The sequence below is a fragment of the Athene noctua genome, chromosome 2 (assembly GCF_965140245.1).
Source record: "Athene noctua chromosome 2, bAthNoc1.hap1.1, whole genome shotgun sequence".
Classification (NCBI taxonomy): domain Eukaryota; kingdom Metazoa; phylum Chordata; class Aves; order Strigiformes; family Strigidae; genus Athene; species Athene noctua.
In genome coordinates, this window is record NC_134038.1 from 146,341,961 (window position 1) to 146,367,682 (window position 25,722).

General features: G+C 36.2%; 1 protein-coding gene across 1 annotated transcript in view; it reads right to left on the minus strand.

The window, feature by feature from the left end:
- Positions 1–25,722, minus strand: part of NEK10 (NIMA related kinase 10) — a 104,295-nt gene that overhangs the window by 66,441 nt on the left and 12,132 nt on the right. The window contains exons 12-22 of the mRNA XM_074898101.1: positions 25,548–25,687; positions 23,831–23,892; positions 21,622–21,699; positions 18,737–18,801; positions 17,255–17,357; positions 17,009–17,137; positions 15,695–15,832; positions 14,273–14,318; positions 13,533–13,654; positions 13,233–13,335; positions 3,887–3,962 (exon numbers count right to left, since the gene is read on the minus strand). Coding sequence (XP_074754202.1) covers positions 3,887–3,962; positions 13,233–13,335; positions 13,533–13,654; positions 14,273–14,318; positions 15,695–15,832; positions 17,009–17,137; positions 17,255–17,357; positions 18,737–18,801; positions 21,622–21,699; positions 23,831–23,892; positions 25,548–25,687 — 1,062 coding nt within the window. The remainder of the gene's footprint in view (positions 1–3,886; positions 3,963–13,232; positions 13,336–13,532; positions 13,655–14,272; positions 14,319–15,694; positions 15,833–17,008; positions 17,138–17,254; positions 17,358–18,736; positions 18,802–21,621; positions 21,700–23,830; positions 23,893–25,547; positions 25,688–25,722) is intronic.

Below are 25,722 nucleotides of genomic sequence, written 5' to 3' on the forward strand. Positions count from 1 at the left end.
TATGACGACACAGTTTTTGAAAAATTGCATTAGCAAATCGATTCAGTCAACTCCAAATACAAACATGTTTGGCACATATAGTGATACGTTTTTATCTGAACCACTCTGCATAACATTGCACAGCCAAATTCAAACAATAAGCAACAGACACTACTTTTGAAATTTATCATTTTGTTTCTGTATTATATTGTGTGCTCCAAGAAGGGCGGGTTGCATCTCAAACTACCCAGAACTATTATCCTGTCAATTGAGAAGAAAACAATTTCTAAAATGACAATATTGTCTCACAGTTCGTTCTCTTCTTTTTTTTTTCTTTTTTTTTTTTTTTGGTGCAGGTATTAATATTGCTGCTCTTGGCAGATATGCATTCCCAATATTTGAGTATTTTATAGCACTTCATATCTACTTAAATCACACAAAAAAACTAACAGAAAAACTCTAGTCAAAGAAACAATTCAGTCTATAGGCTCTGACTTCTGCTTCATGACATGTTAAAATACTCAATCAATTCACCTCATTCCCTGTGAACAGGTTTCCATATCAAAAAGCCCACTGTCACACATGGTACTAGACGAGTACCTTGAAGGTGCCATCCAGTGCATTCAGCTGTTTGCAAAGCCTTTTTAACATTCTTAAATTATTATGACATTGAAAAGACTTTAATGCTTTAGGCTATCATTTTAAATATTACTCAAGCATACATTTTAAATACAATTACATCAGTACTGTATCCTTGTTCTCTTTTCTGACAGCAGACAGGCAAGGACCACTGCTTCCATGATTTAGCCTGTGGAGTAGAACTGACAAGTAATGTCCCTAAAGACCACTTAATGAGAGACTGCAACACGTTAAGTGACTTTTTATCCTCATGCCTACATCCAAATAACTACACAGAGAGGTAGAAAAAGAACTGTCAAAGTCCTAGCTGTGATGTGAACTTCCATGTAGAAAGAAAGTGTATGAGAATAATAATAAATGTGGTATAAACAAACATTAAAAAAAAAAGGTATTTAAATCTACAGAACACTACTCTCAAATAAAAATTTTCAATGACATGTGAAAATCCAAAGACATCAGTGACAGAATCTAGCAGAAAGAAAAAAAAAAAAAAAAGTGAATGTAGATAGGATAAGAAAACTACAACTTGGTGACCCTGAGGGCCACTGAGGCATGGTTTGGAACCTGACACTTATAAACACTGATCTAACTTGCAGACAGTTTAGCTGTAACTGTTGTTTAAAAGAATGCAATAACTTCCCATTAACAGCTGCTCTGCCCAGTTATAACTGAAAAAAACAAATCAATTATTTCAAAGGACCTGAAAAAGATGGCACATAACTACTTACACCAAACTCTTACTACACTTAACTACCCAAACTATGACTCACAAATTGTGCATCACTCAAATTGCAGCTTTGCAATCACCTTACTTTTGCTCACTAAGAAGCAGCATAAGCATCAGTCTTCAAGGTATGAGACTTGAATATTTAACACATTACAAGGACTCATTCTTGAAGTCATTTTAGGATTTAGCAGTTTCTAGGGATTGTCAATCATTGCCATTCTGGCACTAAGAAATCACAAGTAACAATTTCAAAAATGGCAACATGAATTATATTCAACTGCTGAATATCTAAGTTCTTGACTCTTCCTCTTATTTCAGAAGAGCCATCAGTAGCTTCCCCAATAGCTTGAAACATTTGATTACTTATTACAAGCACGCAAGTGCAAGCCAAACATTGTGGCAGGTCATCACATGTGGTCATCACAGCAGAAAAGAAGACTGACATCGAAAATGCCTGTAAACTTCTGAGAAAGATACTGTCAGTGCCCCAACCAGTGCAGTGCTCTTAGAATAAATTTAGGATGAAACCACTTCCCGTTTTAATTAGGATAAAATGTTCTGTTAGATTTTTCTCCTTATTGACAGGTATTTTGTAAATTAAAACTTCTGACAAAACCAGAAAACAATATTATAGACTGCATGCTGTGCAACATCCTTTGTGTGTCATTCACTGTAGTTTTCTTTTTCTATTCCCTATGCCAAATAAACTTCACTTTATTCACAGGAGCTAGAACTGGCAATGTATAGCAGCAGGAACAAGAGCACCAGAAAGTCTATAAAAGAAGAAAATCAACTTCTGACCTTAGAAAGCTGGACATTGAGTAGAAGCAACAGATAGACTGTGAAGGGAAGGAACAGCAGCTGTATGCAAAAAAGTGTCGTAAAGCTAGGCAAGACCATGCAAGAATGAGGAATATTTGGATCTGCAAGGTTCCAGCTGAAAATACTGTAAAAATATTACCTTAATAAAGCAGTTGTTAGGGTAGGAAAAACTTAACCAGTAATTTTACAAATGAAGAGAGAGATCCAGAACTGTGGCACAAATTAGCAATTCCTTGATTTCTGATGTTAGCATTTTAATCAACAGAAATTCTCATCTTAAATGGCAAGCCCAGAATACATCAACTGTTATTAGATGAATACTGAGACTGTGCTATCTGCAATTTAGATTTTTAAACAGATTACATGTGCTCCCTTTGTTTCCAATACAGTAACCTCAATTAAAAGACAAGTTTATTAATTATATATCATGCAACATAAGAAACCAATACTCTGTCCTGCCTACAACTACTTTTGTTTGAGAGACTCTGACATGCATATAATACTCTCAATTACATACACTGTTTACATATTGAGAGGAAACTTTTGGACAGGAAATGCTTTCTATCCCATGCTCTTGAGAAAACAAAACCCAAGTCAGTAGTAATCTAGGAATTTAGCTATATTAGTACACAGTTTAACACAATACGGTTTCTCGCTTTGGCTTGTTCACAAATGGGATGCCAAAGGAAACTGCAGCTCATTCAGCAGACAGAATAACGTATTGTCTAAGGCAAAATTTTAGAGCTGTCATTTATGCATTTACTAAGCTTAGATTGTAAACAATGAGTGCAATGCTTTTCCACCACTGAAAATTTCAGATTCCAGAAAATATTTTTTCTGTTCAATTATTAAAACCATATGACTACTGACTCAAAACAAATCCACTAGCACCAATTTCAAATATTTTTCAGAAGGTAAGCTGTCCACACATACAATCTAACTGAAGCCACAATTACAAAACACAACGAAGCTGGTGCAGGGTCTGGAGCACAGGTCGTACGAGGAGTGGCTGTGGGAACTGGGGGTGTTTAGCCTGGAGAAGAGGAGGCTGAGGGGAGACCTCATCGCCCTCTACAGCTATCTGAAAGAACACTGTTGTGAGGTGGGTCTCTTCTCCCCAGTAACAAGCGATAGGACAAGATGAAATTGCCTTAAGTTGTGACAGGGGAGGTTTAGATTGGGTATTAGGAAATATTTCCTCTCCAAAAGGGTTGTCAAGCACTGGAACAGGCTGCCCAGGGAAGTGGTTGAGTCACCATCCCTGGAGTTATTTAAAAGATGTGTAGATGTGACAGTTAGGGACACGGTTTAGTGGTAGACTTGGCAGTGTTAGGTTAATGGCTGGACTTGATGATCTTAAATGTCTTTTCCATTTTAAATGATTCTATGATTCTAAAAGACATTAAAATTAATTTACATTGTTTACATATTTTTTTAATAACTTGAGACCACATTTATTTATCTATAAGGATATAGATAGATGAATAAGTTACTACGCAACCACAGTTACTTCATTTTTGCACCAATTTAACCCCCAGTAACCACATGTGCAAGAATTTGCAACATTAAAATAGGTAGGCAACCAACTACTGCAGAGTAGCTGTGGGTAGGTAGCTTTCACCTTGTTCCTTACTCCATTGTAAATTGCCTGTCTGCTCCAAAAAAGTAACCATGAAGATGGTGGTCACTGGACTGAATGTTGTAAGCAGGAGTACTTACCATGAGTATAGAATGGTTCCCACTACTGATGCAAGTTTGCTGTTTTCTTGCTTTTGCTTTGCAAGACCAAAGTCAGCTAGAATAAAGAAGAAAAGATTCAGATGTCGATAAACAACCTCTTCGCATGACAATCAGTGCTGGTTCACAACAGCTGAAAAGTTGGGGGAGGGTGTAAGGGAGGTTTTGGGTTTTTTTTGTCTTTTATATATTTCCCAGTACTGGACCATACTGTCTTCCTATCTCCACATTAATCAACAACTTCTGTTTGAATTAGGCCTGCCACCTTTAAAATTATCATAAACACACTTCTGATGCTTCCAATCCAAACTACATGACCAGTTTCATGTTTCTATTAATATATTCCAATAAACTGCATGACAATGGTAAGTATCTAATAAGCAGTGATCTAATGCCCAAAGTAATGGAAAAATAATGTAATGAAATTAGCAATTATTTCAATTTCCTTCAAATTATAATAGCTGGGAAGGGCGGACTTTCTCAGAAATTTAATTTCAAAGAAGTATGAGGGGGGGTCTAATATCAGAATAGTTCATGTTCAAAGATTGCATTTGGTAAGAAGTAACAGTGAATCTTAGCCTTACCTTGTGACAAAAGCTGTAGATTCAGATGATCATGCAATCATCTTAATATAAGTGCCTTTCGTGCAATTATCAAGTGACAATTTCACAAAATTGTCACATACAGTCTTTAGAAATTATTTTTTTAATCTAAATTCCATGCAAACAGTTCATTTTTTTCAGTTCAGTACTCTACTGCTGCCTGAATGCAACAATGCATCTAAGATAAATTGCACTTTCTTAAATCCAAGCATAGAGAGCAAGAGAAAAATCACTGTACTTGTTAAAGTCTGTTAATAAATTTTGTATTGTAATACTACTTCAGAATTGGTAAGAATTGTGTAGTAAATAGTATTGTTTAAAGTATTTTAAAACTCCTGTTCTACTTGGACAGAGCCCATAGCATTCCTATTCCAATTGTTTTTACAGTGAGATAGTTCATAAACATTTTAGTTCAAAATGTTGCTACTCATCAAAAAAAGCTGTAGATCTGAAGAAACACAGGTAAGAAAAATTAGTTTCTGTTGGCTCTGGCTCAGCGTGAACCTCAAGGGTCTGAAAAGGAGTAGATCTCTTATTCAGAAAGGGCCTTTGATAAGAAAGCCAAATCTAGGTACCCAGGCCACAAATCATTTTTCTTTGAACAAAATGTACAAAGACAGACCAGCTCTGCAGTGCTTGGAAAATGTAAGTAGAAAGAATGCTAAATTAACAGGATGACTGGACTGAGAAGCCTCCCTTTTGCCCTTGAGTTAAGACAGTCTTAAGGCAGTTCACTCCAGGGAATTTTAATCCCAAAAGGACCAGAAGTTTTTGCAATGTTGATACATACTATACTTCCCTGAATTAACTGGGGTGCATCATTCTAAATTCCCCCCTTAGGAAACCTTCACATAATATTATATGAAGAGTATCAATACATTGGAGAGTATTAATACATTACATCAATCAATAAATTCAGTTCCTGGTGCTTGAAAGATTTAGGAAAGGAAAGAGGAGAGCTGGACATCTTGGTTCTGGAAGTAGACTATTTTAATACAACATTAGTGATTATCTGGAAAAAAGAACGTAAGGGAAAAATCATCCAGATGGAGTAAACATATTCTCTTCCTTTTAAGCTCATGTCCTCAGAAGTGGAGGGGAAAAAACCCGTTTCACAGTCAGTAACTTTTTCCAAATTCTGCTAAACCGTCTTGACACCAGCAAGAAGCTCCTACACACTACTGGTACTGCCAGAGCTAAGGAATGTAAAGCACAGAACAATTACCTTTATATTAAACAGAAATGCTTTTTCTTCGCTTTTTTAAGACCATAATACAGTATTAAATGAAAAGGATCTGGCAAATGTTGAATTGCATCGAACTAGTGAAATTGCTTCTTTTAATTTATTTAGGCGTATGTCTGCAGCTTATAAATTGATCTACAACTCTTAATACTCCGGGATTCATTTGGTATTTGATGCCAGAAGCTGCTACAATAAGTAACAAACAAATGAAAGAATTTCTGAGAACTGTGAAAAGCTTGGCTCCCATACCATTAAATGAAGATATGACCAAATATAAAGATGACCCCTAATAACTGCTATTCATGGTTCCAGCTTTGAAGTGAGAATTGATTAATGAGGGCTCATTGCAACAACTTGTATTTGGCAATTTTCTGAAAGAGCTTCATACCACAGCAGTATGTCTTTAGAAGCTGGAATGGAATTGTGAGAGAAAGATAACTCAATACTTGCTCGGCTTCTTATGAACTTCACCCAAGCATCAGCTTTTAGCACAGAGAAAGACCTACATAAATCTTTGATTTGATCTTGCGGTTTTTATGTTATGATCTTATTGGTCACTTCTGAAATTCAAAATCATACTTATTAAAGAAAGTATTCTTCCTGAACCATCTCGATTCACTACAGTTAATTCATCCAGTGGTACACCAAGCATTAAGACACAGCTCTTAAATACAGGAATGCGCCCTTCCTTAGAAGCTAGACCTAACCAATTCACAAATATCTGTGTGAAAGCAAATGCATCTGATTACAAATCTCACCAATTTCAGAATGAAATACAAAACTTACAGCTTCCAAATATTTTCCTACACTTCCATTCTCACACAAAAAAGCAACTTACCAGTTAACAGAAGTGTGAATACGTGCTGGAAGGAACTGTATCAGTGCTGACAATATCATGATAAATATCAGTAGAATAAAGGTGGCCAGAGAAAAATAGAAAAGAAAAGCCCTTAGAGAATCATACTCAGAAGCCCAGGGACAGCTTTGTAAACCAGTAAATTAGATGAATCAAAACAAAGGTTGGTAAGAGCAAAAGCAAAAACACAGCACAAAACAGGAGGAAGGGAGAGGATAGGCAGGCCATCCAACCACCACCAGCGTCAGGATGCAGAAATTCATGCTGCATCAGTCCATCCAGAAGGGTTGAACGAACTCGTCTTATTGATTCAGAGCAAAATTCTATGAGAAAGATGAGCTGACAACCCTCTGCTGTAAAACAACCAGTCCTGCCCCTTTCTCGTACTGTCTTTGTAAACCAGTTCATCTGGCACTTGTGTCTTGATGAATTTAATTCAACCTTTTTCAGGCAACTTTTGTGCTGCTTTAACCTAGTCACAGACCTGATATTTCAGTCCTAAAATCATTGAACTGTCTACCACTTGTTGCCCTCTGTAATCTTGCAATGAAGGAAGAAAACCGGCATTAGAGAGGCAACTCCCTCATCCCCCCAAAATAACAAAACCCCTCATTTTGATTGTTACATTACCTTCCTGAAAAGTAAAAACTACCCCTTCTGCATCAAAAATAAAAGAAACCATGATTATTTTGTTCTATAGCTGAAGAAAAAACAAAATGCTAGTGGATGACATGAGGATTTCCATGAGTGGATTTCCATGAGGAAACAGTCTTGGAGCTTTAATGGCACCAGTGGAAAGATCCATCTACCTGACCCCTTCCCCCACCCTCCCAAAAAGAGTTGTCTGTTGCTGCAAAATAATGGTTGTTTTCATCTGAGTATGTAATTTTGGAAAAATGACACTTTTTCTGGTTTTAAACACTACTTTAATTTTTTCAGGTTCATGTGAATACATGCATATCACCACTACAAATTTATTGTACCATCCTAATACATGAGAGTTTGTAAACTAAGAGGAACGGTAAGTATACCAGTCTAGCAAACAAGTTTTCTAAAATAAAATTTCCATGGTAATATTTTCTGGTGCTTTGTCTACCGTGCAACCTCAATTGACGTTACTTCTTTACAGCTAATTCCCCTAATGGTTGGAAGCTTGTCATCCTTCATTGATGAAGGAGATTATTTTTAAGTCTGTTCAAAGACAATAAAAAACTAACACACTTTCACCATTAGATGGATATTTATAAACTATGACTAGATGGTATTATTATACTTGATTAGAATTTGTACTGTGTAAACATTAAGCCTTGAAAGTATTTTTCTCTGTGTATCAGGAATCTAGAAAACTAAACTTTATGTTAAGGGTTTTTTTAAAATTCGTTAAAAAATAGTCAAACAACCATGCAAGACAGTCCTCAAACACGAAGAAATATTAACACAAAATGATGCAGTCATAATCCTTTAAAATTCTGAAACGCCCTTCTTTACTTGTTTTCACTTGTTTATATTGTGTTTAGGGCAGCAGAGTAAGTGATAATGAAGTAAGACTGTTTCAGAAAACATTAACAGGCCGGGGAAGAGAGTATGAAAGGAAGAGAGAACTATGAAAAAATGAGTAGGCTGACTTGACTAGTATCTTAACCTCCTACAGAACGATCTCTTCAGCTTTCATAATAGCTGAATTACAAGAAGTTTCTATATTTTAGCAGTCTCTTTATATGAGTATTTTAGGTACCTGCAATGCTTTTTCTCTTTTTATTGACAGAATTTGCTTTTTCTTTTGTCATTTTATTTCCAAAAGATTTCACCTAGTAGGTTGATCTTCTATAATAAAAACAAAAGGAAAATTTTCCAGATACTACATCTTCAACAACATCAATCTCATATTTGCATGTTTGTTACCTTAATTTATATTTGAACCCTTTTTGAAAATGCCATTAATTTTTCCTAAAATATGGACACAAAGAGCAAAAGCAAAGCAAAAAGGAGGATGAATCATATCACCACACATGTGAACTTCAGACCTACTCAGGTCAGATTTTCACTGTGTCCCCCACTGAACAGTTTCTTCTTCTACCCTGAAAGGCTCAGGATGAGACAAAATCACTTTGCTTCTCTTCAGCAAGTTTGCACTGTAATCAAGAAAGTTTGTCAGCAACTTAGTGAGTTACAGTGATGTGGAAGATAAAAATATAACTTTAATTTTATTTTCCATAAAAGCATATCCTAAAATCAAGATAATCAACAACAGTACATACTTGTTCTACTCTTTTTCATCAATAGAATGGGAACAGAACTTTTCATCATTCCCAAATGCACCTTCTAGCTATCCTATTATTCTCCTTTCTGTGTGCTAATATCAATGCTTCGTAAACTCAGTCTACTATCTGTCAGTTTTGTGACGCTTGTAACTTCTGCACTAAGAACATTAGCCTTGATCCACATCTAGAACTGAGATTTGTAGAAAGAGATGCAATTGTGCTGTTAATCCACCAATAGTGTCCAGAACGTTTAATTTACAGTGTGAATGTAAACAAGTGGAAAATTCCACTCAGCCTATTATGGAAGCTTTGAAAATTAAGTACTACAAGCATTTGCTTGAATCTTAGTATGAAGGCTAGCAATTCTGACAATGAAGACTGGTTAAATAAACCAAATAATCTGAAAAAAACCTAGCACTGATCCAAGTGGCTCTGGAAAGTAGTGACTAATACACAACGGACACTAGTTATATCCACTTCATCTCACAGCCACTGCTTCTCCAGGCATAGCACAGAATCAAGAGCCAACAGGTCTTTTTAAAGGTGCACTCAACAAGCAAGTACCCTGAATTACAAAATTAACAGGTAGCTTTCTTCCAGCATCCAGAAACTATCTGAACTTTTCAAGTCTCATTCACTTCACTGTTCTGACAGTTCATGGCTGTCTGCTATGATTAAAAGTACATCAGACAGATGAGTTGTCTCAAAACTAGTTTTCTGCTGCTATATAAACCTAGGTTGCAGTTCCATACAGATCCTTTCTGCTGCCATTGTATCATGTGTACTAAACATTAAACAGAGCATGTCATCTAAAAGAGCGTATGAAACCCTTCACAATTCTTGATTTTCTTGACCTGAAAGGTGTCAAACTGATTGCACATGGCCCTCTTTGACCATCAAGATCTAAACCTTGCTGCAACTAGATGACACTACAGAAAAATGGTGATCTACAGAGTCTTCTGTTTTGTCCTACAAACAGATGCAGCTATGGAGTTCTAGACAGAAATATGCTGTGCTAGAAACAAAATACAGCCGCAGTAAGATATGGCTGCAATAAAAGCAGATACACATTTTCAATTCATAAAACTGTAACTTCTCAATGTCTTATATAAAAAGGCTGGGCAAATTAAACTGAGAGCCACAGATAATATTGGTTCAATGAATCTCTAAAGCCCTATGCAAAATTACTTTTATTCAGGCTGTGCCTAAAATTCTACCTTTTTTTTTTTTTTTGTATCAGAAATTATAAATAGGACATTCAACCAGACCAGACACATACAGTTTCAGTACCACTTTTCTACCAATTTAGAATTAGATGTTTTATGAAATTGTAGGTTCACATGATTTAATATTTATATTTTCATAGCATTTGTAGCTCAACAAATTATGATTAAATGCTGTACCAACATAAGAGATGGTAGTTATGTCCCCCTTCCTATCAAATTTATGTCAGAGATGAAACACAACAAATGAGTGGGGTGGGCAGTTCCACACACTACATAACAACAGCATGCTTAAAGTTCTCTACAGTCAGAAACAGAGATCTTATATCACCACTAGCCTGGCTAGGATCAGATCGTAAATGTCTGTTTCCATTTTCAACAGCACACAACTTAGAAGAGCCTGAAAATGATTGGGATAATTCAGATTTAATTGACATGTGTAAAAGATTTAATGGGAACCACAAAGGAAGTTATATAATCTTCACATTAGAATGAAGCACCTCCTGGGTTTAGGATTTTCATTTGTATATTACATAAGTTTAAAAACAAAACAATAAACAAAGGTCTTGGATAAAGATAGTGTCTAATCTCACTCAATATTTAAGAAAAAGAAAATACAGTGTGACTATACAGATTCAAAAATTCTTCCTACTATTGCTTCGGGAGTATGTTCAGGGATATTCAGAGACCATATGTAGAAAAGGCCCCTCAGCTTAATCTTACATTGTGCGAGGCTGGTTGCAGAGTTCTCTGCCTGTATGAATTCTAGTTTTCAACCACCTTTCACCACAGGTCCCTGACTACCAAGTTCTGCTGGCATTGTTCTACAAGGGCCACCTACAGAACATTTCTCCATGAATTCAGGGCGAGCAAGCATAATTCTTTAGCAGCTTTATTTTTTTCTGTGCTGACAGCAAGGTGGGAATGTCTCCCACACTATGCACTCCTTTCCTTTTCAACCAGCGTAAATGCAGAAACTGTATGAGAAGTCTTCATGGGATTTGAAATGCAAGTGGTTCATTTCTCACATATGTGGTGAGAAACGCCTACCCGTGGGTCCCAGAACTTTCTTAAAGCAGTTCATTGTTGGGACTGCTGCATAGCCATGCACAGTACAGAATGCAAGTCTTAGCCTATAAAAGCACTTTGCTCCAATGTATTGCTCACTTTATTTTTATTTTTCTTTAAATCAAAATCTACCATGAGAGTTTGAAACTAAGGCACCTCTCTAAAGACAACATATTCGAAGAATGATAGTTACAAAGGAATAAGCTGCCTTTGTTACATTGTCAGCCTGCAGATTCTCATAGCAAAAGATTAACAGGAGTTCCATTTCCAGAAGGACTGAATAGCAGTATTATAAGCTATACAAGCTTCTTTTATGAAGCGAAATAATTTGGACCATTGGAGGCTATATCTTCATTACACAAAACAGTGCTTGACAGGTAGTCCACAGCAATATTACTCTAGTTAGATCAAGACAAGTTTTGGACAGTTTTGAGATTTGTAAGACTCCAGAAAATCTCTCTCTTTAGGATGATTGTGCAGCTTGTAAACACAGAACTACGGTTCTGAGTAAGTCTTAGAGCAGACCTTCTCATTTTGTAAAAGCTGATAGGTTAAATTCACTGCAAAGGCAGATACAAGATTTCTCAATATTTGAGCATATGCTTCCACCTTCTTCTGACATTTTATATTGACTTTCATCTAGAACCACCTGAAATTCTCAAATGTATAGTACAATTATTCACAAATACTGTGAGATATAATTATCAAGATCACAAATGCTCCATTCTTTGGAATACACAGACTGTATGAGTTAGGCACAATACCACATCATGCACCAATACTGTACATATTTACTATTATTGGAAAGAAAGTAAATTATTCTTAATCTTATTAAGGTTCTAAAACAACAAGGCTCAGTAAAATTCAGAAGTAATAGATAAAAGGTCTTCAGCTCCCTCTGAAAATTCAGTGTACGCTGGTATTAATTAAAGTACTAAATAAAGTAGGTGTTTGTTTAAATATTGCAATAGTTTCAAAACAATCGCTGTAGAAATGGTCAATACAAGTTTCAGTTCTTCCCATTTTCCTCAACTCCTGTAAATTTTTGACAGGAATATGAATGCTTTTCAAGGGCAATTTTGATCTTACATTTGAAAGTACATTTGCACTTCTTTCTATCTAGATTGGACCAGAGATAAGGCAAACGTTAAATCAAGACAAGAGTGCCCCTCTGTGGCAGTATGTTGATAAAAAATACAACTACATGATACTTGAAAATAATAATCTGAATATTTATTTTCATCACTCAGCGACAAATGTTCCATTAAATTACCTTCTTTCAGAACTGTATAATTACTAAGGATCAGAGGTTTTTAGTACATACAATTTAATAATGAATGAAAGTATGTATATCATCAGGTATAAGTATTTACTATATAACATCAGAAACTAAATATATTTGCCTCTTATAGCTGAGCGTTTTGTGGCTGGGTGTGTGCATGTCTACACTTCCCTGCTAGTCTTAAAGAAGAGAGATTTATTTTTGCATAAAGACTTTTCACAACAATTCTGCAGTATTCAAACTGTTTATTTAGTTCTGTGGCACGAGCAGTAAGAAAGCATGCAGTAATTCTTTGAGAAATTTAAAAACTACAGTATCTGAATTGCCTGTAAGGTTCTCTGTGTGTACCCGGTTGTATTAATTCACTCAAAGAGTAAAACTCCGTCATACTTTGTACTGTTCACACTACTTTCAAAGCCTGTCCTGAAAGCTGCCTAGGCTCCTTCTTCCACACTGTGAAGATTATAGAAACATATATCAAGAATATTCACTACTACAGGCTTAGACAAATAGCACCTCACTGCAGTTGACCACTGGGAATAACTGATGGATATTAAACAATTGCATGGTAAAACTGGAGTAGAAAAGATGGCTGTTGTACTTGGTATGTTCATTAGCACTTGTTATCTAATCTGGTTATCTCGATATTCTTGCTGATTTAAATAAAAACAGGCCTTGAAGCAAAACTATAGCTTAATTTTTTTAGGGCTAAATCATCTCCTCCATTCCAGTAAAAAAATTCTACCCACATTCATCATGGGAAATTCTCTTCAAGTAAAGTAGTTGTACTTACTAATCGTAACTTTGTCTTTATCCCCCAGCATGACATTGTTCGGAGTAAGATCTCGATGAACAATCCTTTTCTCTTTATGCAAATAACGAAGAGCTAGACAAAGCTTAAAAACAAACAGTCTTACAAAGATTCTTAACTACAAGCACATAAAATTAAATTCATATCTGGTATCAGTGCCTTATATAAAAAGCATTACTTTGTCATTTATTAGCCTAAAAAACATAAATGGTGTTACTAATTACGTGCAGGAAAGGTCCAGTAACAAAAAAAACCACAAAAAACAAAAAAAGAGGCCCTTACTTGGATAAATATATGCCATATTCTTTCTTCTGTAAACTGCTGTTGCTTTTCCTTCAAAGAGTGAAAGTGTTCTCCTAGTGGCACTCCCTCTATGAGCTCCATGACTATGTACAATCTGTCATCTACATAAAAGACAGTGAATTAATAGAACATTACATTTTTACAGAAGGAATTTGAAAATAGAGTATTTGAGGTTAAAATATATTTCAAAATATGTTACTTTTTACTTTTTTAAAAGTTTATTTGTACAGACAAATACATTTTAATTATAACTCATTGTTATTCCATTTTTTCCTCAATTTATATCACAGCAACTACAAGGAATTCACAACCTGATAATCATTCAGCGGGCAGATGCATGTAACTAACTCTATAAGAAAGAAAATTAAGACAATATGGCTGAGCAATCTATATCATTCATTCTACTACTCACTATAGCTCTTCTCCCTATTTAGCATTCCAGCTGTAAATTTTGTATCTTTAACTCTATAGTATGAGAATGATGCCTTCTTATTATATTGCATCCAGTTCTAATGATAGGTAAATAAATACAAATATCTCTCACCGTTTTTTCAGTTTTAAAGAAATATAAGCCTGTCTGAACTGTAGCAGTTCTTGAAGAAAATACTACCATTTGCTCCTCAAATGTGATGTACTCCTTCCAAGATGTAAATGGTTTTATTACATATTTCTATTTCTTCATTATGTACAAGGTGGTAAGTCTCTGCCTTTATACTTACTTTCCAAGAAGGTTCTGTAATAACGTACAACATTTGGATGATAAAGCTACAATGAGGAAAGAAATGTAGATGTTTGAACAGTTAAACTGGTGGCACATATTTATAATGTTTAGCTACACATTGGAAGGAAAGGTTCCACAAGGATTCCACAAACTTCCTTATGAACTGCAGTGCAGTAGACCTTCACTGCTACCCCAAACATAGAGGAGTGTTGCACATTACTTGAGCAGCCAGGAAGAAAGCACAGCATGATTCTTATGCATTCACCCCTTAATAACTGAAAGAGAGTAAATGAAGTTTGAAGATGGGCAATTATGCCTGCATCAAAGTATTGGGTTGCTTAGTTTAAGAACACTAATGATCAGGCTGAGCTTTTAATTTTCAGTTACAGAAAAGACTATCTTCTCACTGTATTTTAAATGCAAGAATTCATTAAATAGAAAACTGATGAGTCTTTGTTCCATCACAACTTTAATATAGAATGCCTGAAAAAAGTTCAAATACTGCCAACAGTAAGAATCTTTAGTAACAAGTATTTGCACTGCTGCTAACACTATGGTAAGAAGGTTTTCGATACTGGCAGCATTCAGGCAAAAGGGGCCCATATTGTGCTGACCGGGCAAAAAAAGTAACAGCAGCTGGAAGCCCTGCTATATAAAATCATAGAATCATTTAGGCTGGAAAAGACCTTTGAGATCAAGTCCAACTTTTAACCTAGCACTGCCGAGTCCCACTAAACCGTGTCCCTAAGTGCCACATCTACACATCTTCTAAGTACCTCCAGGGATGGTGACTCAACCACTTCCCCAGGCAGCCTGTTCCAGTGCTTGACAAACCTTTCAGTGAAGAAATATTTCCTAATATCCAATCTAAACCTCTCCTGGTGCAACTTGAGGCAATTCCATCTTGTCCCATCGATTGTTGCTTGGGAGAAGAGACCAATACTCACCTTGATACAACCTCTTTTCAGGTAGTTGTAAAGAGTGATAAGGTCTGCCCTGAGCCTCCTTTCCTCCAGACTAAACAACCACCCCAGTTCCCTCAGCTGCTCCTCTTACGACAATGTGCTTTAGACCCTTCATCAGCTTCGTTGCTCTTCTTTGGACACACTCCAGCACCTCAATGTCTTTCTTGTAGTGAGGGGCCCAAAACTGAACACAGTGTTCGAGGTGCGGCCTCACCAGTGCTGAGTACAGGGGGATGATCACTGCTCTGTCCCTGCTGGCCACACTATTTCTGACACAAGCCAGGACGTTATTAGCTACCTTGGCCAGCTGGGCACACAGCTGGCTCATAGTCAGGTGGCTGTCGACCAACACCCCCAGGTCCTTTTCTGCCAGGCAGCTTTCCATATGAGAACCCACAGCTAATAATGCTAACAATAGAATGTCCATACATGAAACTAGAGTCCATGAGACATACCTGCTCTTTGATGATGGTTAATTCAGAGACAATGGTCTTTACACTGCTGTCTCTGTCTTTTTTGTCCTTTCCAAATGCTGGATTGTGTAAATTGACTTCTTTCATTGCCAGGAGATTTTGTCCATTCTGTTTTCTAACCTATGAAAAAGATAATGTCCTTCTAAAATTAATAAAAGATGGTGTGCTGATATTAGCTGGGATAGAGTTCGTTTTCTTCATAGTAACTAGTATGGGGTTACATTTTGGATTTATATATTTTGAAAAATAATGCAATTATTTATCTATTAGTGTTGATAATGCAAGGGTATTTTCAATATTGCTGAGCAGTGCCTACACAGAGTCATGACCTTTTCTGCCTCTCACTCCACCCCACCAGTGAGTAGGCTGGGGGTGCACAAGAAGCTGGGAGGGGACACAGCTGGGACAGACCCCAAGTGACCAAAGGGATATTTCATACCATATGATGACATGCTCAGTAATAAAAAGCCTGGGGAAGAAGAAGAAAGGGGGAAATGTTCAGAGTGATGGTGTTTGTCTTCCCAAGTAACCGTTACATGTGGTGGAGCCCCGCTATCCTGGAGATGGCTGAACACCTGCCTGCTTACTGGTGTGAAGCGGTGAATGAATTCCTTGTTTTGCTGTGCTTGCACACGCAGCTTTTTCTTTACCTATTCATTTGTCTTTATCTCAAACCACAAGTTTTCTCACTTTTACCATTATGACTTTCTCCCCCATCACACTGGGGAGAAGTGAGCAAGTGGCTGTCTGGTGCTTAATTGCTGGCTGGGGTTAAACCACAACAGATGGGGATAGAAAGGATGTTATGGCTGCCAGATTTGTTATCAGAGTCCAAACCTGTCTCACAAAAGTTACAGTCATAGTTTTTTCTGTGAATGATGTGATTAGCCAAAAGAACTGTAGTCTCATGATACAGGTTAGTAGCACACTTGAACTTGCCACAGCATTTGAAGTAACATTATCTATGCCCAAGGTTGCTTTTCAGATAAAACATGCTTGAATTTCTGTGGTTTTATACAGATTTGTTAGCCTTTGCAATAGGCAGAAACGCTGTTTGTGGAAAGGAATGAAAAGAAAGTAAAAGTAGGAAATCTAAGAGATACACTAGTCAATCTTACAAATACAAGAGGGGACAAAGAAAACCACAGTAAATACTAACAACAAGTCCAGATCCATAAAGACCTTTTCACACCTGAATTTCCCTAGTGAAATTCAAAGGACAGTAATGCCTTAAAAGAGGTATATATATGAAGCCTCCCCTCAACCCTGTAAATTAATACCAAAAGGAAAGTTTACCTTATATACGTTTCCAAAAGCTCCACTGCCAAGGTGCTCTAAAATTGCATAATTGCCTATATGTTTTGTAGGTGCCTTATTCTGATTCATGCTCTCAATACTTTCAGCAATATGCTTCAATTCATCCTCCTGGTTATAAATTAAATTACAAATAAATAAATATAAAATATTTCATGCCTTTCTTGTGTAAAGAATATGCAAAGAATACAGCTTCTTAAAACTATTAAAAGTAAGCATTTTACTTACCTTTAGTAAATTTAGCTTTGATACCAACTCTTCATAAGCACTGATATCACGCACATAATGTCCAATATCAATGAAGATTTCAAACAAGTCAGTAGGGAAAAGTCTACAAAGGTTTAAATTTTGATATATTTTAGTAACAGTATACACAGTAGCTATTAACCTACAGCAGAGAGTTTTCAATGTTTATTATTACAAGTTACTTTAGAAACTTCTAAATAATACACTTATTTTTTACTAATCTATTCAGATATTAACTTTCTAACATTACATACATAGGAGTTAAATGACCTTTCAAAAGTCAGACTTCAGCCTCCATTGATTATTAATGCAAATGCCAGTTCTCCAATCAAGTACAAGCTTCTTTGAAGTCAATGCATCTCCTGAGTTTCCAGTAATTTTCCTATTTTTTTCTTACAGTACTTTATCTTATGCTTGTCATCACTTTATCTGAGTTCTTTCTTCTAATGCATTAAGTGATAGGACTAATGTTTGTCTGCATTTAAAGAATTATGACACACATCTTAGAATTTTTGTCCAAGAAGTCTAGTCTAAAAAATGAAAAGGACTGAGAAAAGCAAAAGCTAGCAGATAGTAGGCAATATTTGATCGGTGACATGCTTAACTGAAGGTTTGTTTCTTTTCAAAGTTCTGGCAGAAGTAGAAATACAGAAAATTAAGGCATTTGGAAAAATAAAAAAGAGACAGCAAATTAGTTCAGGTTTATCACTTTCAAAACTTGGCACCAACCATGAACATTCATTACAAACTGGGGCCCTTTCAGTAAAAATGACACAGAAGTTATATTTATAATTTTAGTAATTTATGATACAGAATAAAATCATATAGAAACTCTACTGACAGGCAGACCTCCTAGGCAGTATGATTACTACCCTAATCCCACAGATCAAACTGTTAGGTTTTACATGGCCTTTGTGGCCAACCTGGTGAAAACTGTCATCTTACTAGCAAAAATGGGTAACTGATGAGAGATATTTTCACCTTATTGATCCAAATCTTTCAGCAACACTCCTAAGTAAACCAGATTGATGCAAAGTCATTCCCATGTGAAGGAGTGACTCAGAGAAAAAAATTACTGCTCCCAGTTACTTGCTACTATATCCAGGGCTGTAACTTGTATCTGCTAATGTTCAGGATAAAAGTATGGTTTATTTCCAACAGCATTAAATCTGTCCTCAACATATTTAAAACATTGATTCATGGGGGAGGAAGGAGCCCCTACAGAGCCAGGTTCTCTGGCATGCATACAATGGAAGTCCCCACACTGAACGTCTAAATCTTATAAACTGGCACTAATGCAATGCAGGAATGGGTATCTATAGCTGTGAACAGGACAGAAGTTGCCTGTTACTATTTCTTCATGTTGGAAATACATGACATTTAAAAAACCATGTATTTCTGATTGCAGTGATGACTTTTGAAAGCTGTCCTAAAGGAATTTCACAAAACATTTTGTTAACATACCTTTTAAAGATATGGCGATTTCTTTCCATACTGAAGAGAAACCTCAGGGCTCTGAAAGCATAACACTACAGCAGGAAAAATACTTAAATTAATGACAAATTTACAAATGGAAAAGTCACTGATAAACTTCAAGGATTCCCCTTGATTTTACACACTGGTAAACTTTGTACTTAAATGACTAGACAGATTACATTATTAAGCTGATAATGAAAAGAGTAAAAATATGTTAAGTTCCTCCTGTATTTTAAAAGTACACAGGGCCATTTAGGTGGAAAAAAAAGTTTTTAAAAGTGGGTGACTATAGCTATAGCATATCTTGGGGAACATCTAAATCTTAATCATCTCCTTTGCAGATAGCTCAAGACTTGAGATCTGCTCTCTCCTTCAGTGGTTCTGTAATGATGCAGTAGAAACAACATTTTGCATTTTTTCTGAAAAATGCAGTGTGGAACACTGTAAGTTCTAACAGGGGACAAAAAAGAAAAGCGAGAAAGAGAGAATGTTCAACTTGGTATTAAAAAAAAACCAAAAACACCAAGTTCATCATATTTACAGAGATCTTTATGTACCTAGGTTTCTATCTTTATGTACCTTAGTTTTGATATGATCTCTGCTGAAGAAAGTTTATTTTTAAAACAGTCACTGACAGGTAGTTTATGTGTATGCTTTTAAGCAACTCATCTTTAATTTCATTTATCAAGAGTTGATAATACAGCACATATATGGCTGATAAGACAAAGATGACTGTATGAAGTAAGCCAGAGAGAAATAAGTTATTGATATGTGAAACAATGCAAATAGTAATTGCCTTTAACATAATCTAGAATCACTTTATTGCATCAGTGACTGAAACACTACTACAGTCCAGTGTGATAACCACTATTTTGACAATGGTAACTGCATCTTAGTGATAGCTGCAGAATTAAGTATTATGTTAAAAACAAATTTTTAAATATATAAAAATGCATTAAATGAAGAAAATAAAGGCCAAATACTACTTTTGAAGGAAGCATGATACTTGAAATTTTACAGGAAAGAAACATATGTTAATGCTGCTAAAAAGCTGTCTCTTTTACAGACAATGTTTCTTATTAGTCCAGACTAAACTCCCCATCACAGGAGAAGGATCGTGTCTTACGGTTTCCAATATTCCACTGAGAATCACAGTCACAATTTGGCTGTACAAAATAACTCAGACCAGCTGGGCCATAGTTGCTACCTTGAAAGTTTTTCATTTTAGAGACTATACATACATCTTACTGTAGAAAGCCCATCAGTGAAGGGACAAAATAACAGATTAATAATGAGTTAAATAGATATTTTAAATGGCAGTAATATTTGTCTCTCACACTAGTATTTTGAGATTAATATTTAACATCTGTGATATGCTTCAGTTAAGGCATGATGATTTTTATATATGGTATGTACACAGAATAAATGACTCATATCAGTGCCACCCTTGAAGTAATGGAGTAAGATCACTAAGGTAGTACAGTAGAAGGAAGGTGAAAATTGAATCGTTGAAAACACAGACAATGGAGCAGTAAAGAAACCAGACCAGCATTGCAAGAATTCTAAGAAAAATGCCTATGAAATTTAAAAAGTGTATTCCAATAGCTGCAACTGTACTGCATAGCAGTAACAATGATAAAGGCAATCCAGATAGCAGCACGAGAATTTGAACAAGGTTTCATTAAAAATATATACTTCTTACTGTTTGAACGAGACAGATTTAGTTTTCATATGTGATCATTAAGTCCGTTATTAATTCACATGGCTTCATGTTTAACCCAGCTACAGTTGCTTAGTATCTCTTGTGAGTTCTTTCTGCTGGAATCTAAAAATCTCGGTGGGCATAAATTAAGCACATACAGTTGTATGAGGCTCCAGTTTATTAGGCTGCATGTTAGTTTCATATACCCTCTAGGAAGATTTTTATTTATCTCACCCTTAAGCTGATTTAAGTGAAGTGCACTATAAAACCTGTTGGAGAAGAAAGGTATCTACTGCACTGAATCTGCACTCCAACCCTTATCTAGAAGAACTGCAATGAGAAAGATGACACTACAATGACTTTTTTTATTTTGTGGAAATACCTTCCCTTGCTATCCAGGCATGTCTACCTGATCAGAGAGTAGCTAGGTCGCCATGTTAGTGTAGGGCTATTGCCAGAACAAAGACCAGGTGAAAGGCAGGATCCTGACCACATTCACCTCTGCTAAGGACCTCCTCACACTTGTCCACAGAAGGGCAACTGGAGCAGCAGCAGTCGTGTTCATCCTGAACCCCAAATCACTATTTTCCTATAGCTCAGAGAGACACCAACACCATTTCACAAAGGCTGAAGAAGAGCTACTAGATAATTAATTACTACTTTCAGCCTAAGTTGACTCAAACCAGTACATTTATGGGGGTATTGACATGCAAAACCAAGAGTCATTATGCTTATTAGCTCTATATTTATCCTACATTTAAATCTGCTCTACTTCATGTGACATTTTCCTGTACTTTATTTAACAACCACAGTAATGTGGTCCAGAAAGAAACAGATATTAGTACAGTGTCAAATCTACAGAGGGTTTCAACGAAGACCAAGGCATTAAAAAGATCTGATGCTGAGCAGCCTGAAAAAAGTGGAGGAAAGATTACCAAAAGAAAAATATTTGCTTTCCTTTACACTATATGAGGTGCCAGAAACAAAGTAGATCAGAAGAGAATGCCAGAAATTGAGTCACCATTTAACTTTTAGTTCCCAGGTCATTTGTTGTTTTGGGGGGGTCTTTTTCCCTTTTAAGTAGGATTTTTTTTACTGTACTTTAAAAATCATAGAAATTCTCATGGACTGTTTGGAGCTTTCAGTGTGCAATGATAATAAAGGGAGTTACCTGTAATAAATTAGCTTTTCCAGTATTCCTTTCTTTGTTTGGTAAAGTAAGCTTTGCTATTGTATATATTCCATTTGCCTGGAAACAGAGAAAGGTCAATATTAATAGCACTCCTTTGCATAGAAACCACAAATAAAACCAAAGTTACTTCAGATAAATCAGAAGCTAATACCAATTGACAAGTTCTGAACACCCTGCTGCACACCTAAATTATAAGATCAAATTACTTAAATCTACATAAGAATTAAATCATTGTTACATTTAAACTGATACTGCAAAGAGAGCTTGCAAACAGGTAATGAAGCAATGCTGCTGTCTCTAGAGGTGAGGAGTATATGTCTGTGCCTTCAGGAGGATTTTGTGAAAACCATACTGTATCTCAGCTTCCATTTTCATGTAACCATGAAATTAAATGTATCCATCATGTTGGTTTGATAGATAGGCACTGGTAGATTTAGTTACAGTACTGCTTCTAGTTACACAACTATCTCCCTGTTGGAGACTACTCTCTAGCAGAGTTGAAGGGAATAAGCTCTGCAGAGGCTCTGCTGCAGTTCCTGATGTGTTTTCTTAAACTGTTCACGAAGGTAGAGTTGAGCTAAGGTTTTAGGTTGTGCAGTAGAGCCACTGAGTCATAAATGCATTCTGGCCTGCTACAAGAATTGATGCAGACTGCTAACGAGGCTGTAACTTGAGACAAGGACACAGGATGGACAGGTAGAGGACAGGTACAGCAGAAGCAACTGGTCCTCAACTACCTGAACTGAGAGTTCTTTGTCACTGAATGAGATAAATCTTTAAATTCTTCAATCTTCACTTAGATTGACCTTCTCAGCACATAACGGAAAGAGCTGCCAATCATCTTCTGCTATCTGTTTTTAACCTAACTGAATTCCTACATCTGGTTCACCATGCAGCTTTTGAAGTTGCATTAGCATAGAGAGAGAAGTAGGATTTAAAACAAAAGATGCTGTAGTAGGATGGAACTCCAGTTGAAATGAACATGCTTGAAGCTATGTCCTGATCTAAAAAGGGGACATTGGCTGGTGTTTTGAGAAAGGGATGGGTCATGGTCTTTTAACAGGATGAGTGGGGGAAGAAATTAAGCTTGAAACACCTTTTCCCAGACTACATATCATTCCATCAATTTTTAAGCAATTTACTGACACCATAGTTATGCACTACTAGAGAAATGCAGAAAAAGTCTATGTTAAAATCAGCTGTTTACTTCCCAAGTCCTCAAGGAGTTACACTGCTTTCAAAATATATACAAATTAAAGAAGTGATATTTTATTTTGATGAAATCAGACTCAGCCTAAAGTGTATGCAGTTTTATGGCTCAGATCAAAAGGTGTCTAAATTAGTATGGTTTATTGACAATTTTAGTGGTTAAGATACATAGAAAACTTTTTCCTAGACTTACTTCCATTCCTTTCCTCTTAACCAATAGTTTTGAAATACACATGAACTTCTTTACCTGTCATATTTAAGGCTCTTTCTTCTCTTGATTCCTCTAGGAATACATCTAGTTGGGTTTTAAGCTAACTTGAAGGCTTTGATCTCTGACTTAACATTTAGAGCATAAGAGCTGGATACAGCTTTTAGCTGGTATTAATGTCCTAAATATTTGTGTCTTCGACCATGTCTGGAATACATACCAGGGATTTTAAGAATGGTTTTCAGAATCATAGATTCTGGCTGATTTAAATATTACATTTTAAAATGCAGTTTCGAAACACAACCCTGGGGATGGAATGCCCGGATGTTATCTCAGAAATACCAAACTCTGAAAAAAAGATAAATTTTTTGTGAAACAACATGCCAATATTAAGCTACACAGTTTGTTTTAATAAACTTCATGAAATTCAGAATTTGTATTTCTCAGTTAATTCCAGGATTACTCTCATTTACTATCCTATTTTGAATATGGCAAAAGCATGGCAAGAGATGCCAACCAAAATGAACCTTATCTGAATAAAGGTATTTATTCTCCCAGACAACTAAATATATATGTTGGTACCTTAGTGTCTATATCACTGTGTGTAAATATATAAAGAAACAGAGATGCTAAAGTTATAGAAAGGCATATTTTCCAATCCCTTTCAAGTGTGTTTTGTTTGTTAATTAAATAACGGTGACAGATAAGAACATTTAAGTCTAAAAAATTATAAACTGTAATGCCTTACTTAACTGAATAAAGACTTCTTACCTGTACAACCTGGTAAGCGTTAGTGTCATTGAGCACCAGTTCAGTAATTGCAGCACAACAAGCTAGAATAAAAATTCAAGTGTAACATTTAGGGCCAGATCATAAAGATATTCAGATAGTGTGGTGAGTTAACCTTAGCTAAGGGCCAAATGCCCATCTAGCTGCTCATTCACTCCCCTAACAGGACAGAGGGAGAAAATAGGATGGAAAAGTTCACGGGCCAAGATAAAGACAGGGAGATTGCTTACCAGTTACCATCACTGGCAAAACAGACTTGACTTGGCAAAAATTTATTTATTTCCAATTAAAATAGATTTTGATAGCAAAAAAAACAAAGACAAAAAATTAAAACACCTTCTCTCCCACCCCATCCTTTTTTGCCTCCAGATTCTTCTTCTCTCCTTCACTCCTGACTCCTCTACCTGGATCTAGCGGATGAGGGTTACAGTCAGTACTGAACAGTTCCACTCTGCTGCTCCTTTCTCCTCACACTTTTCCCCAGCTCCAGTGCGTGGCCTCTCCACATGCTGCAGCACAAATACCTATTCCATCAAGGTCTCTCCCATGGGCTTGCAAGGGAATCTCTGCTCTGGTGTGTAAAGCACCTCCTCCCCCTCCTTATTCTCTGACCCTGGTGTTTGCATTGCTGTTTCTCACACCACCACCCCTTTTTTTTTTTTCCTCTCCTCCTCTGCTTGTACAGCATTTCTGTCCTTTCTTAACTATCTTTTCACAGATGCATCACTGACTTTGCTGATGTGCTTAGTTTTGGCCAGCAATGCACCTGTTGCGGAGCGAGCTGGAGCCAGCTGTGTCCGGCACAGGGCAATCCCTTACCTCTTGCCAGAGAGGCCACTGCTGCAGGCCCTCTGCTAACAAAACCTTGCCACCTACACCCAATACAGAAGGCTAAAAATATAAACAAATACTCAGTCAGAACTAAAAAAGACCTCTCTAAGTTCAATGCTTATTCTTTCTTATGAGTCCTTAAGAAAGGCAGAAGTAACGCAGAAATACTCTCCACATCGGCAGTACTTTTGGTAGTGCAATTTATTTCACATTACCAGCTCTTCAGAGGTACCATCCATGACAAAAGATTCAGAAAAATTTATGTATTACATTACAGCTTTCAGGAAGATGCTTCAAGGCTCAGGTAATCCTAGTAAGAATATTCTGCATTGTCCTATAGTCACTGGAAAAAGACATGATCCTCCAGAAGGCATTTCAGAACAGACAGTTGAAGTGCTATGGAGAGACCTACTCTAAAAGGGATTATCTCCATGACTACTGAGGAATCCTCACCTGACTGGTAGTCTTTAAAATATCACTTTGAAAGAGTTTGATCACAATCAATTCATGATTGATCTACAATAGTAAATTTGAATAAAGGGAAAAAGATGATGAAATAAAAATAATCTCAGGCTAAAAGCAAACTTTAAATATATATATGTATATATGTTTGAGACATTTTTACAGGTGGAAGAAATATATTATTCCCATGTACTTAATACTCTGTGATTTGCTTTTTTTCTAACAGAAGTGTGCTTTTTGAAAATATGTGTTGGTATCACACATTTAGAAATAAACACTGCTAACTTGGTGCTCCTAATGCCTAAAGCAGGTATAAAAGTTTACAACTTCAGTTTTGAAATATTTTGAATCTCTTTGTGCAAGTGTAAGCAAACACCTAACAGAGGATTAGGCTTTATAAACCAACCTGCTTGAAGTGAGAAAGTATTTTCTTGCATCTCATCAGGAATCAGATCACCTGACAAATGCAGATGTTGGATTCTCCCTGCTGCATTTGCACTAGATAAACTTCCAACTGAAGAGCGATCAGAAACAAGATTTCTTTCTCTGGAAAAAAAGAAAAAAATCAAATTGCAGTATAA